Source organism: Xenopus laevis, chromosome 7L (assembly GCF_017654675.1).
Source record: "Xenopus laevis strain J_2021 chromosome 7L, Xenopus_laevis_v10.1, whole genome shotgun sequence".
NCBI lineage: Eukaryota > Metazoa > Chordata > Amphibia > Anura > Pipidae > Xenopus > Xenopus laevis.
The window spans coordinates 134,858,159-134,873,603 of NC_054383.1; the positions used below are offsets into that span (position 1 = coordinate 134,858,159).

Consider the following 15,445-nt stretch of genomic DNA (forward strand, 5'->3'; position numbering starts at 1 on the left):
GGCTCCTGGGGATGACGTTGGACACTTTGGATGCCCCTCATTACTTAAGGGAGCTAGTTGTGACAGTTATATTACTCACACAGGCAAAAACCCACTCATGAGCTTCTATTGCGCAATACAGAGCATTCATTTTCTTCAGTTCCTGAATATAGGATCTAAACCATCTGCCTAGTTCTTATTTATGGGGTCCACCTAAAAAATATATAAAAAAGTCCAGGAACCAGTGTAAAATAAGCAAAATGATGTGGAGCAACTGAAGAAGGGGACACTCACGGAAATGTTTGCCAGTTCTAAGGGATATAAGTTATTGAACTTGAGCACTATTAGTTGTAGAGAGTACTTCATTAGAATTGTTGATAATTATTCATGGGGTCCCCTTGCTTCAGATTAGGCTCTCTCTCAGGTCACATATCTTCACCCCTAGATGGATGCGCATCCATCCTCTTCCTTAGTGGAATCCAAGAGTAAGAATCTAAATCCCCTCCCTTTATACATTTGAGTAATAACCTGACCAATAGCAATCTAACCCACCCATTGTGTACAATATCACCCGGTTGGGTTACACTAGCTCTCCAAGTCATATTACACCATTCCTATTCTACTAACGGGCCCTAAGCCCTCAACATTACCTGAGAACTAAATCACATAGAGGTGGCACTCTTCAATTATAATCCATCAAAAAGCTGTCCATCTGGGAGTTAGCCCCTCAATACTGAGTGAGCACAGTGAAAACACAACTTCTGTTAGTATGGCTTTGAGTTTATTTGTAAATATTTGAGTACATTTTATTGAAGCTTAAGCAAAGATATTTTCGCACAGATAACTCTTAGCTATACAAGTTAGAAAAAACACAAGAAGAGAAACTGAGTCATCAATAAATAAAAGATTGAAGCATATTCTTTGGGTAACAGCCTTCCTCCATTGAATATCTTCTTTTTTCTGTAGCTTAACTCATACTACTACTACTCCAGATATTACATGGCTACAGGTTCCATCAACTGATCTGGTTGAGGAATTTTGAAATATATGTTTTGCAATCACAAGGCTAGTGCAAACAGTCAAGGAATAATTGGGTAGCACTTTGCAACAATAAAGACAATTAAATACCTGATGCAAGGGACAGGACCAGACTTGCTTCCACCAATACCATGGGTCCTATGGATAGACATTTAGTGATCCAGCACTTGTGCCTGTAGCATTGGTAAATGAGCCCTAATTTTGCAAAAAAATAATTCTGAAACATCCACTACAGTGAAACGTTTAATAGCAATGCTTCCCCTTTAAGCTAGTGTCATATGCAACTTAACATGTTTAGAAACCCTGACAAAATGGCAGAATTGATGTCGATTTTCCATAACAGCACCATTATGAGTACATGTCCAATATTAGGGGCAATAAAGATGTAACAAACCAAAAAAGTTATGACCATTACCACAAGAGTAATGACCATAGGCTGATGAGTGACTGCCCCAATAGGCACAAAACGCACCAGGCCTTTACCTATATGTCTTAATAAATGGTTTGAACGTTTAACTATTTTTTTGTCATTACTCTTGAATAAAAACTCACAACTTTTTTGGTTTGTAACATTTTTAGAATCCCCACTAGTTACATGCCGTTGAGATGCAAATTGCAACAAATTCAAGGGTGGGATGCTTCACTATTAACCAAGGACTTTTAGCATTCTCTCCATACCATGTAAGCATGTAAAGAAAAGAACAATCAATGAGACTGAATGTACTCCATATCTTTGCACACCATCTTTGTCATACTGAATTGATCAAACAAATGCATCGCCATCTGCTGATGGGAGGTGGTATTTCAGCTGATGTTTCTCCTGCCTATTTGAAAGGATTTGTCACATTGACAGTTTTGTACTATTATGAATTATGAAAAACCTGTGGACAACATAACTATACATATTTAACAATGCTATGTGCCTTTTCAGCCTAATGTTGTTAAAAGAAAGACTTTATTGGTGGGGCGCTGAAGACAAGTGTAGAATTAATTGGCAGAATGATTGAGATCATTATAGATGTCCATTCTTTGGTTTCTGAGTTCCTAATAAGGGTAAACAAAGAAAGCAGTTGTCACACACAATTTATTAAAAAAAGCATTCATTTATTTTATATAGGTATGGGACCATATCCAGAATGTTCGTTAACTGGGGTTTTATGGATATGGGGTCTTTACTTAATTTTGGTTTCCATACCTTATATCAATTAAAAAAATATTTAAACATTAAATAAACCCAACAGGATTGTTTTTCTCCCAATAAGGGTTAATTATATCTTAGTTGGGACCAAGTACACAATACTGTTTTATTATTATCGACAAAAAGGAAGTTTGAATTTTGAATTTTTGAAGTTTTAATTATTTAATTAAAATGGAGTCTGGGGGAATGACTGTCCCACAATTTGAAGTCTTCTGAATAATTGGTTTATGGATAACAGATCTCATACCTGTATAGTTGGAGGACTTATTTCAACAATTAGCCTACAGTAATTCTTTTGAATGAATGAATTAAATCATAATTCTTTTAAATGAATGAATTAATCCAATAACCGATATTAGATTTAAAAATGACATTTTCATTAAAAAATTAATGTTTAATTAATTAAAACAAATGACTTAATTGGCTTCAATGGCTTACAGGCTGGGGAAATTTTGGCCAGTATTTTAGAAAAAAAAACCATGTAACTGTGCTGCTAACAAACCCAAATACATATACAGTGCTCCTTTCATAAAATCATAATTCCAAAAGACGAATTAATCAATTGTACAAAATATTTAAAAAATGTATTTTAATTAAAATGAATTTTTAATTAATAAAAGCAATGCCTAACTGGCTTCCAATGTTTGCTTTTTAAATAAATTAATTAATTTAATGAAATAAAAAAAAAATTTTTATTTAAATGCAAAATATTAAAGCAAATTGGTTCTAGTACCTTACAGGGCTGGGAGAATATTTGCCAGTATTTTAGCAAAACAATTTGACTGTACGGCTTAAAAACCCAAAGAGAAATGGGAACCAATGCTCCTTTCATAAAATCATAATTCCAAAATATTTTTCAAATGAATTCATGAATTTAATTGAATTAAACAAAATATATAACAATTTCAATTGTAATTAAGTAACGTCTATTTGGCTCCTGTGTCAGACAGTGCTTGGGGAATCCTTGTCTGTATTTTAACAATAAAATGTAACCTAAAAGAGAAATGGAAACCAGTGCTCCTTTAATGAAATCATAATTCCAAATACTTTTTAAATGAATTCATGAATTCAATTGAATGTAAAATATACAAAAATATATTTTCAATTTTAATTAATGAACGTTCCCGTGCCTGACAGGGCTGGGAAATATTTGCTGGTATTATAGCATAAAAAATCGAACTGTGCTGCCACCAAACCCAAAAGACTTTTAAACATCAAATTATATTGATTTTAATTAGAAATTCGATTCTAATGAAATGTGGTTATATTTTCAAAAATTTTCCAATCAGGGTTAATAATTTCTTTTTCCAAATTGGAATGATTGGAACTCTTTCCAATTTGGAATAATTTTAACTGCAGAACTGCGGCTGTGATCGACCTCAATGTTTGCACCTCTCTGCGGAAATTTTTAGGGAAATCTTACATTGTGCCACACCAAATACTAACCTGTAGATATAGGTGCAAAAAAAAATGGTGCATCGCTCTATAAGCTACAGCTCTAATGGACAATATTAGTATTAATTAATATTGATTGGTACTTCTGTCTCATGGACTCACTTCGTATGGTGGCTCAGCCTCCTGTGTGTCTGGCTTCTTAGAATTTGTATTTCTTTCTATAAAAAAAAATAAAGAATAATTTAAATTAAATAATCACAAATGTGTGACATGGCATTAAAACAAACCCAGACCCTGCAACCATAACTCTTTCTTCTCTTATACCATATTATATGAGTATTTTCTAGAATAGAGGTCCAAGTTAATGACTCACCCTCTTCTTTTTTCATATGGATTTTATTGGATACATAATATGCGGTTAGAGCAATGAGCACAGTAATCACAACATCACAGATGACAATGCCAATGACAGCGCCCGTATCCAAGTAGAAGCAGCTCCCACAGTCTGTAAGAAGAGTAGATATACTAGTTATTGTGGAAACTGGGTCAGGTTTAGGGGCTGGTACTGAAAAAATCAAAGATACAAACAAAAATTTGTAACTGAACTAAAGGTTTTAAAATGAATTCTAGAAAATTACATTTTTTCAAAGGAAAAATACCTTTGGAGGTTATTTAATTCAATAAAACCTAAAAAGAAGGGAAAATGTGTATCGGGCCAGATTACAGTTGATTACATTTTTCTCATGGTTTATCATGTGAAGTCCATGGAACTGAAGTTATATTAAGGAGAGCAAACATCTTATTGGGGGCCACACAGGCAAACAAATTAACAGTATGTTTGGGAACAGTTATTCATTTAGTAGATAAATCACAAACATGAAGCCTATGATCTTGGAAATATGAATATTCAAAGGAAATTCCATGCCGTGGACTATCATTCTACCATTATTGTCATATGGACTCTCCAGGATCTATAGTTTTTTTAGGCTAAAACTGCTCAATCAATAAAATAAATATCCATGTTATGAGGATTTCTGTTCCTATTGTTCCTTGGACACATGTCCCAATCACTGGATGAAACCTCAAATCTAACGACAATATCTCATGCAAGTGCACATCTTGTCATTGGACAAGGATATTAAGGATATCATGGGAAAACAAGGCTAAAGGGGCCATGTACAATCCCCCACACAATGTGCAAAGTGCAAAGAAGAAGACAATAAATGCCAACTGGTCATTGTATGTTGCAAATGCAACATGAAAAAAATGTCTTCTTGATATGCAATACACCAGGAAAATGTGACATCTTTTTCTTAATATGTTGGGAAGATATCCTATATCCAAGACCAGGACACCAATGTTCTTACCCTTCAGGATTCCGGAAACAATTGTCCATAACAGGAGTCTTTCTTTTCACTGGAGAAAGCCCTTTGTGTGCTGCTTGTTGGGATAGAGCTCTATTTAAGCACATGCTCACACCTTACTTATTAATTACAATCCTCTCTCATCACTCAAACTGCCCACTGACGCTTTAGTTTTTCCCCAACTGATGAGTGTTTCTTAGTTCCCAGAGGTAGGGTGCAGTGATGCGGAAGATAAATGTATTGTTGAGTCATTTGTTCATCTGACTAATGTTGTTGCAGAGATCGTTATCTTTGTAGCAGATGATGGAGATAACTTTCTGTCCTACTTGAGGAATCACAGCCGATAGTGTTGTCACTAATGTTCTTATACGTTGTTGGTTGGTTAATTGCTCTTAATCTTTATGTTGGAAAGCCCATCCTCATGCACCTAATCAGAGCTCTTTCTCTCCTTTTTTAGAATCAGCCTTAAAGGATAAGTGAACCTTAAAAATATGTGAATGTAAAATTGAAGAGGGGCTATTCTAAGCACTTTTGCAATGTACATTCATTATTTATTTATTTTTATTTCAAAAATATTAAGGGATACATGTACTGTTACTATGAATTTTGTTATAACAGCGCCACCTGCTGGTCATTTTCCCACCAGTCTGACCAGCAAGTAGTCAAGGAAGTTGTCAGGAGAAAGAAAAAGGCTGATGTTCTTCTGCTTTGGAATAAAATTAGAAATCTTTCTCACATCTTTCCTAAGCAGAAGAACATCAGCCTCTTTATTTCTCCTGACTAGTGATGGGCGAATTTGCCCCGTTTCGCTTCGCAGGAAAATTCGCGAATTTCCTGCGAAATTCGCGACACGGTAAGATATTCGTTCGTTTTGTCTAATTTTTGGACGCCGGCGCCCGTTTTTTTGATGCCGGCGCCCGTTTTTGAAGCCGGCAAATGTTTTTCGGGCGAATTTTCACGAGCGTTTCGCAAATTTATTCGCTGGCGAATCGCGCAAATTTGCCGCGAATTCGCGCCTGGCGAATAAATTCGCCCATCACTACTCCTGACAACTTCCTTGACTACTTGCTGGTCAGACTGGTGGGAAAATGACCAGCAGGTGGCGCTGTTGTAACAAAATTCATACATAGTAACGGTACACGTATCCCTTAATATCTTGGAAATAAAAGTAAATAAATAATACTTTTACATTGCAAAAGTGCTTAAAATAGCCCTGTCACCAATTTAACATTCACTTATTTTAAGGTTTAGTTATCCAATAAACACAAAAGATCAATGTAAGTAATGTATTAATTTTGCAAGCTACATAGTCTTCTTCAATGGAATGGGTGTTTTTTTTTTTGTTTTAAGCCTCTTGAAATCTCATACATTACACCTGTCCAAAATACATTTAACCCCCTGTTTGTAGAGCTACCCATATCCTCTCAGTCTTGTAATCAATACCCTTTATTAATGTTGCTTCAATGTAATTTTTGACCAAAAGAGCATTCCATTTCTACAAGATTTTCTAAGATGTTAGATATTTATCAATCTTACCATTTTGTCCGCGGACAGAACCTAAAAGAATGGGAAAAATAACAGTTTTAGAAACAGTTAGGGTGCTTTTTACACATGACCCAGTTTTATATCCGGACACCTATTTTTTTTTTTATCAACGACTATTGTGAGCAGCAATGGTGGGAAAGGCAGCTGCTTTAGGCAGGAAACCTTTGATATATTAATGGAAGGAAGTTTGTGGTGAAATGGCCTAATAAATCTCTTTGTAAGAAATAAAACTGTTATATAAGTTAATATTACTTGTATATTTTGCAGGTCCCCATGACATTTTGTTTTTTTCTGTTTGTATGATTTTTTGCAATTTCCACCCACACTTATTTGAGCTAAGGGGCCCAGTCTGAACCCCTGGAACTATTGCTGGGTAAATGTTACCCCAATGTTTCTATATATCTGTAATCTTGTTATGAGCTAAGGGGGGCCAGCTTGAAGGCCAGTTAGGGGGAGATTTGGGGTGAGTGTTTATTTGTGCCCTGGGTACCCCTGGAACTATAGCAGGGTGACTGTTACCCCAATGTTTCTATATATCTGTAACCTTGTTATGAGCTAAGGGGGCCCAGTCTGAAGGTCAGTTAGGGGGAGATTTGGGGTGAGTGTTTATTTGTGCCCTGGGTACCCCTGGAACTATAGCTGGGTGACTGTTACCCCAATGTTTCTATTTATCTTTGTTTTATTACTCATACACAAAAACATCTTACTTACAGTGTTCTGTGCCACCTGAAAGGTGCTCCAAGGGATAATACACTGATACTGGGACTTTCTGTAGCAGTAGGGAAATTAACTCCACATTATCATGCACTTTCTTGCTGCTCTTTCTTCATCAACTGATTCAGCAAATAAAAAGTTAATCTTCTTTTTCTTATTCTCTGCTCGGTTCTCACTTACATTAATAGGTATTCCTTTACTAGGCCCATAACAATAATATATGGTGTGGATCCACAAAACCACAGCTGTAAAGACCACATGCAAAATTTTGACAGCTTCTTTGCTTGGGGTTGGTGTAAATTCTTCAAGTCTAGCCACTTCCTGTTTTACATCTAGCCTGATTACTCTCCTCCGTGCACCCCCTAGATTCTTACTTAATCAAATCACACAGTTATATTACTGCTTCTTCCACTTTCCCTGTAGAAAGCCCACTTTGTTTATACATCAAACTTTTCCAGTTCATATTTTTCATACCTACCTGTACCTTCAAAATGGACCCCTGTGACCCAACAGCTGTCGTTTAATGTAGGGTATTTATTTAGGACTATTTCATGATTTTGACTAATTCTCTCTGCTCATTGTCTCCATGATTGACCTGCTCTTCTCCAGACCTGACAGATGTGGGAGTTCTGCTATCAGACTTAAACATTTAGCATGCCCATTGCTTCCTATCTTCCCTCTCTCTTTACTTCAGTCTAAAATTATTTCACGTTATTATTTTTCTTTTGGGCATTTAATAACACTATTGACCCATCATACACTCTACTGATGGTTTCATGTATTGCTTCCACTTCACTCCACTGTTTAGTAAAGCTAATATAGTGACAAAACAAATTGACTCGTCTCGTCTAAAATCTTTAATTTACCCCATGTCTGCATTTAATCACCACTTGCACTCATGCACAAGATTTCCTGTTCCTCTCTAACAATTCAGAATATTCTCTATATTCTCCAAGTAAATCAAACATATAATCCCTATGAACTGATCATCTGTTTATTTATTTTCATCTCTTTATCTTTTTCTTGAACAAACTGTGGAATAAAGCCTCCTAGAAATGTGGGGGTGATTTGTCAATGTTTGAATTAAAAGTTTTGCCACAATTCAAATTTATTTGCACAACAACTCACAAATATGAATTATATTTTGAAAAACTCAAATGTTTTTTATTTATTAGCACAAAAATCTTGAAAAACTTGAATGTAAAACTTTGGCATCTAAAAACTTGCAAGCTCATGTAGAGGTTTTTTCATTTGAGATTTTCAAGTTTTTTTTGAGCTTGTAAATTCATAAATTCAAGGTATTTGAGCTTTGTTCTGCTGTTGTATTCCATTGATATACACAGTTTTTAATAAATAAGCAACAATTTTAGTTTTTTTTAAATTTGTTTTAAATTGTGAGTTTATTATTATTAAGTAGAGAAGACCTCACAAATTCAATTTTTTAAGGCCACAGGTCATTCCTATATCATTCACTACCTAGATTATTGTCACCAGTAATTCAAATCCCAATGCTGATTATCTTGTCTTGGATGAAGACAGCTCAGTGAAAAGAGGGATGGGGGATGCACTAGGTGTAAAAACCATGAACTTCTCCAAGTAAAAGCAGTTGAGGTAACATAGAAGTCAAAAGGAGCTGCTCTGACTCGGATTTGGATTTCAAATTTTTTACTAAATATATTTTTTCTATAAAAATGTGTGTTTTTTTATTACTCCAAAAATGTTAGATTTACTAAGTGTAAAAACCAGTAACTTCTTCAAGTAAAAACAGTCGAGCTTCCATAGAAGTCAACGGGAGCTGCACTGATTCTACTGGAACATTTTTTAACCATTGAAGGGTATTCAAATTTTTTTTAGGATCTGATCTTTAGATAACTTTCATGGCATTTGTGGTTTTAGAGAAAATTCGTTTAATCGTGGTTTCAAAAAACTCTAAAACTGCTAAAATTCGACCTTTAGAGGCAAATTTGTCAAGGGTCGAATTTCGAGGTGATGACAGTTTTTTTAAACTCCCATCAACTCAAAATTTGAATAAAAAAAGACAACCAAAATTTATTTTAAAAAGTCATATTTTTTAACTTCGGGTGAATAGGCTGTATTCGATTCGAATTTGGATCGTATTCTATCGAATTAGAATTAGTATTTTCAAAAAAAAGCTTAGATTCCACCAAATGACTCCAAATAGGTTCAGGAGGTCCCCCATAGGCTAAAACAGCAATTCGGCAGGTTTTAGATGGCGAATAGTTGAAGTCAAATTAAAGAGACAGTACATAATAAATTTCAATTTTCGAATTTTTGAATTTTTTTTATAATTTGATTCGAATTTGGACTATTCCCTAATCGAAGTACACTAAAATTATTGTGTCTTGGGGAGCCAACCTGGAGGTCAGTTTGGGCAAGATATGAGAAGACTGTCCCTTTGCTCTGCTATTTTCCGCTGGAAGGTCAGCTTTTTGGTCACAAGATTTTCTAGATACTCTTTGATAGATGATGAATGACTAATAGATCAGATCAGAACATTTCTGCTGTTTGAAAAGCCTCCACTCAGATCTTAATGACTATGGAAGGGTCCTCTATAGCTAGAAATAGAGAAATTCCTCTTCATATAATGGGGAATTATTTACCAGAAATTAACACAGAGAAGTTGTGATTCACACACATGCTGACAGTGCTAAACATTTATAGTACATTCACCAAGTCACAAGTCTCAAGCACAGATTTGGGCAGAGATGCAAAACTCACGAAGAATTAGAATATGCACTTCATTTGAACAGTTCAAACTGCATGGAGGAAATATTGGGGTACTGCATTAGGAATTAAAAATATGGTAAGAAATACGGTGGTATTTTTACCGTTGTAAATCTTAATATCGTATTAAAAGCAGATTTTTATGAAATGAAAATAAATGATTTACTTTTAAACATTTCTGTCCTCTTAGCAGGAGGGGAAATCTGTCATGGGTTGGACACATGACAACCTGGAAAGAAAGTGGGTTATTTTTATTACTATGAAAACAGTTTATACACAATGTCCAATCTCCATACCCTCTTTATCTCCTCCAACCTCCTTTCCTGATCTTGGTGTTCTCTTTTTCTCCTTACCAATACTGCCAATTAATAGGCATTCAACTACATTCAAACAATTACAGATATATAGAAACTGTCACCCTGCTATAGTTCCAGGGGTACCCAGGGCACAAATAAGCACTCACCCCAAATCTCCCCCTAACCGGCATTCAGGCTGGGCCCCTTAGCTCATAACAAGGTTACAGATATATAGAAACATTGGGGTGTCACCCTGCTATAGTTCCAGGGGTACCCAGGGCACAAATAAGCACTCACCCCAAATCTCCCCCTAACTGGCCTTCGAACTGGGCCCCCTCAGCTCATAACAAGGTTACAGATATATAGAAACATTGGGGTAACAGTCACCCTGCTATAGTTCCAGGGGTACCCAGGGTACAAATAAGCACTCACCCCAAATCTCCCCCTAACTGGCCTTTAGGCTGAGTCCCTTTAGCTCATAACAAGGTTACACATATATAGAAACATTGGGTGTCACCCTGCTATAGTTCCAGGGGTACCCAGTGTACAAATGAGCACTCACCCCAAATCTCTCCCTAACTGGCCTTTAGGTTGAGTCCCTTTAGCTCATAACAAGGTTACAGATATATAGAAACATTGGGGTAACAGTCACCCTGCTATAGTTCCAGGGGTACCCAGGGCACAAATAAGCACTCAGCCCAAATCTCCCCCTAACTGGCCTTCAGGCTGGGCCCCCTTAGCTCATAACAAGGTTACAGATATATAGAAACATTGGGGTAACAGTCACCCTGCTATAGTTACAGGGGTACCCAGGGCACAAATAAGCACTCACCCCAAATCTCCCCCTAACTGGCCTTCAGGCTGGGCCCCCTTAGCTCATAACAAGGTTACAGATATATAGAAACATTGGGGTAACAGTCACCCTGCTATAGTTCCAGGGGTAACCAGGGCACAAATAAGCACTCACCCCAAATCTCCCCCTAACTTGCCTTCAGGCTAGGCCCCCTTAGCTCATAACAAGGTTACAGATATATAGAAACATTGGGGTATCACCCTGCTATAGTTCCAGGGGTACTCGGGGCACAAATAAGCACTCACCCCAAATCTCCCCCTAACTGGCCTTTAGACTGAGTCCCTTTAGCTCAAAACAAGGTTACAGATATAGCCATTCAGTCTTAGTTCTAAACATATCTAAGAGGCAGATAATAGGTTTCCACCTCAGATTCCCCCCTTATCGACTTTCAAGCTAGCCTTCTAGAAGCAAATTCCCCTCTAAATGGCCTGGACTCCACTAAGAGACCCTTAAAATGTCAGCTATGCTTTCAGTGTTATGTCACAAGATAATGACTGTACTACAGTTTCACAAGAACGACGTCTGTTATTTTTCCCCTCTGTTCCTTTGCCAACTGTTTTAACTTTGTCTTGGTGATTAAACAGGACATTGGTAAATCCTTCATCTGCTTCCTCTTTCCAAAGCAGAATCTTCATATTCTCAAAAAAAACTTTTTTAATGCATTGTCCTCTCTAATTTACTTTGAATCCCAGCTTTCACCGAAACACAAAGTCCATTAACATCCAAAAAAAAAAAAAAAAATCATCATGCACTTAGTCATGCACACGGGGTGTATTCTCAGCTAGTTCTTTATAGCTGAACCCAGTGGAAGAGGCTGTCACTAGTTTTAATGGAAACCACCCCCGGCACTGACAACCTTGTTGGTGGGTTAGAAGAATTGTGTCATTAATTCACACAGAACTCCATGTCTTCTAAGAAGTTCTTTTAAAAATTCTCCTTAGTTCCTACCAGGAATCGAAGTTCCCAAACAGATAGAAATATGTGTATGCTGTTTGATATTCAGCCAAGAATTTGGTATTTGGTTGAATCTAAAAATTCTGCATTCCTGCTAACTGTATAACAACATAAACAATTAAATATTTTTGAAAAAATAGACCACCCTCACTGTAGGGTTCATTTATCATGGAGGGAGAAGGGACCAAGGTTCAAAGTGATTTTTCCACTTAATGGACCTATTTGGGGCAATTCTTTGGCTCTTGAATTGGAATCCATATAGTTGTGCCTGTCTCTGTATGTACAGTTGGTCTGAGTATGAAGCATACTTTTATGAATGGTTGCATTACTTTATAAATAAGGGGATAAGTTTCTTGTCCTGGCCTTCCTAACATATCTTCTCTGGTGGTCCTAACAGTTCAAATATTCTCCCTCTATAAAGATATTATACCTATTATTTTCTCTATACCATACTGTATCAACAGTCAATGTCTTATCACTTTTGAGCCATACAAGACAACATGAACCAATGCCCAGTTTCCCCCTGAAATCTGTAATATAACCATCCAACTACAATCGGAAAGCTAATGAGCTTAAATATTTTAACCTCCTAAAAACCCTATACCCAACTCATCTTCCAAGGAAAAGAATTCCTTGGAACATCAAAATGTCTACAGCTCTTTAAGAGACTAGTAACCCATATATTGAGCCCTTCGTCTGCCCCTTGTGTGATACCCTCCTGTCTGCCTAAATGTTTTAATAAAAAGTTCCTGAATGAGAATACAAGGGGAAAAGGAAGAGGAATTTGATGTTTCATGGGATGATTCATCCCTATTAAATGTCTGAGTGAATATCAATGTGTCTGACCACTACCTTTGTCTTCTTTCTGAGCCACTGTAGTGTTGCTCACCACTAATATTTATCCCAATATATGGGAAGTCCTGGCTTGTGGTGTAGATGATAGATAGATAGATAGATAGATGATAGATAGATAGATAATAAGTAGGTAGCTAGATATATAGATGATAGTTAAATAGATATTAGGTAGGTAGGCAGACAGACAGATAAATAGATAATAGATGGGTTGGTAGACAGACAGAATGATAGCTAAAAAGATCAATATATAAATAGATAATAGATAGGTATGTAGATAGATGTGAATAGAAATGTATGTAGATATATATTTATATGATAGATAGATAGATATATGATAGATGATAGATAGATAGATAGATAGATAGATTGATAGATATAGAATGATGGATGGATGATAAATAGATGATAGATAATAAATGATAGATAGATAGATGATAATTAGATAGATACATATAGAAGGATGAATAGATGATAAATAGATATTAAATAAATAGATATATAGATAGATAGATAGATAGATAGATAGATAGATAGATAGATAGATAGATATACATAGAAGGATGGATAGATGATAAATAGATGATAGATATTAAATAAATGATAGATAGATAACACATAAGTGTTCACAAGATAACCCCTTAACTGAAGTTTTCTCATCTCACCGACTGTGTCCCAATATCTTATTCATTTGTCATAAAACAGATTTTACAGTGATAAACTCCCTGAGTCAATGAAGAAAAAACCTTACCTAAAGTAGCCAAAACCAGGATCAGGAGAGGTTGACTTTGCCGATTCATGGCTCCTGGAGATCCCAGTGCAGTTTAGGAATGGGAAGGTTGATGATGTTTATTTTGGGATGACGTTGAACTGTTCATGTGTTCTGCAGCTACTGCAATTGTGGCCTTTCTACGGACAACATGGCGGCCTACGTCTAGTTCTTATGTATTATCATTCTTCCAGTCTTTCATACACGGTCCAGCTCTAGACTTCTCCTAAAGACTGTGTTGTATCGAGGCTCTTGCACCGCCTGCCTCTGAAGGAACTGTGTGTGTGTGAGACATCAGCAACAGTCACAGGACACCCTACCCTGGTCAGAGGAGGAAAGGCTGACTTGTGAAACCACAGTTATCAGCAGACACATTTCTTTTCACAATAATTCAGCTGCACACAGCATTCACCGGTTATGTTTTTTCCCTGATATTAAGCCTGGCATTCACAGGTCATGTTTTTTTCACTGATATTAAGCCTGGCTTGTTGGGCTGTTAAAACAGAATTGTAATTTGCTAATTTTTTTCCACCCTTTTTTGTGTTTCTGTTTGTGTGTGTTGATTGTTTGAAACCAAAAGTACCCCTACCAGCCAAAAAAAGATGTATCAACATGATATATCTGGAAAAACTCAGCTTTGCAGAAGGCACTTTTGCCGTATACACGTGGGGGGGGTTATTGTTTTGTGAGATATTTGCAGTTTTATACTGCCAATACCAGGCTATCATCTAAGCCAGTGCTGTGCAACTTCTGTGGTAGAGAGGGCTGGAATTTTTCTTTCCTACATGGTGGAGGGTTGATAATAGAAGCCAGTGTTGACCATTGCCTGTTTTTAAACCACAACCACTTTGAAACCACATCCATGTTACCACAAGAACTTTTAAGATCATTTCCACACTGCTCACTGCAGGAATATCACTCATCACTTATATGTGAATATTGTCATATTAAGATATATCTCTAAACCCCTATGCCTCATCCTCCCCATGGATAACACAGCAGCCCCCCCCCCCCCCCGCACATGATTGAACATCTTGGGGAACCCATAACAAGTGTTTCCAAATGCTAACAATCCCCCACCATGTTCACTTCCCACAGGTAGACTATGGCACACACAGGGAGTATAGGACAGTCAAAGTATGGCACACACAGGGAGCATAGGGCAGGCAGAGTATGACATACAGAGGGAGCATAGGAAAGGCAGAGTGTGGCACACACAGGGAGCATAGGGCAGACAGAATACAGCAGGAGACAGGGACAGTTCATACTGTCACATACAGTGACAAAATGCTGGTGCCCCTCCAGCAGTTTGTATGCTTGTGAACAGGTGAACAATGTGGGAAGTTTCAGTCTGGCTAAAATGTGTGGACAGTACAGAGCTTAAGGGGTATGAATAATAGAGGTGTTACATGTGTGAGTTATGCAATTATTTTAAAATGATTTTGTTCTTTATATGTACAGTTTGGAATTTCATTGGCTCTCACCTAAAGGAGAATGAAAGCTACCAAGGCAGTTTTTTGGCAATAGATTAGACACAATAGTGCAAGATAGAACGCTATATTTATTCTGTAGAATGCTTTACCAGTATACAGCTCTCAAAGATCTGTGTGTTTGTTTAGGATAGCAGTTGCCGTATTATCTTGGCTTGACATCCCTTCCTGCCTGAGTCTCTCCCTGCTCACTTATAGGTCTGGGCTCAGATTACAGAGGAGGGGAGAAGGGAGGGGGAGAGGAGCAAACTGA

General features: G+C 36.9%; 1 protein-coding gene across 2 annotated transcripts; it reads right to left on the bottom strand.

The window, feature by feature from the left end:
- Positions 1 to 747: 747 nt before the first annotated feature.
- On the bottom strand, positions 748 to 14,017 carry tyrobp.L (transmembrane immune signaling adaptor TYROBP L homeolog). 2 transcript variants are annotated; one of them, XM_018226575.2, is made up of 5 exons: positions 13,685 to 14,013; positions 6,511 to 6,531; positions 3,984 to 4,115; positions 3,773 to 3,828; positions 748 to 2,061 (listed from the first exon to the last, which is right to left on the bottom strand). In XM_018226575.2, exons 1-5 carry the CDS (start codon positions 13,731 to 13,733, stop codon positions 2,005 to 2,007), a joined length of 315 nt encoding a protein of 104 aa, XP_018082064.1. In that variant the 5' UTR covers positions 13,734 to 14,013; the 3' UTR covers positions 748 to 2,004. The 2 variants fall into 2 exon arrangements, with proteins under 2 accessions (XP_018082064.1, XP_018082065.1); XM_018226576.2 differs by lacking the exon at positions 6,511 to 6,531 and having other exon boundaries at positions 13,685 to 14,017.
- Between the last annotated feature and the right edge of the window lie 1,428 nt (positions 14,018 to 15,445).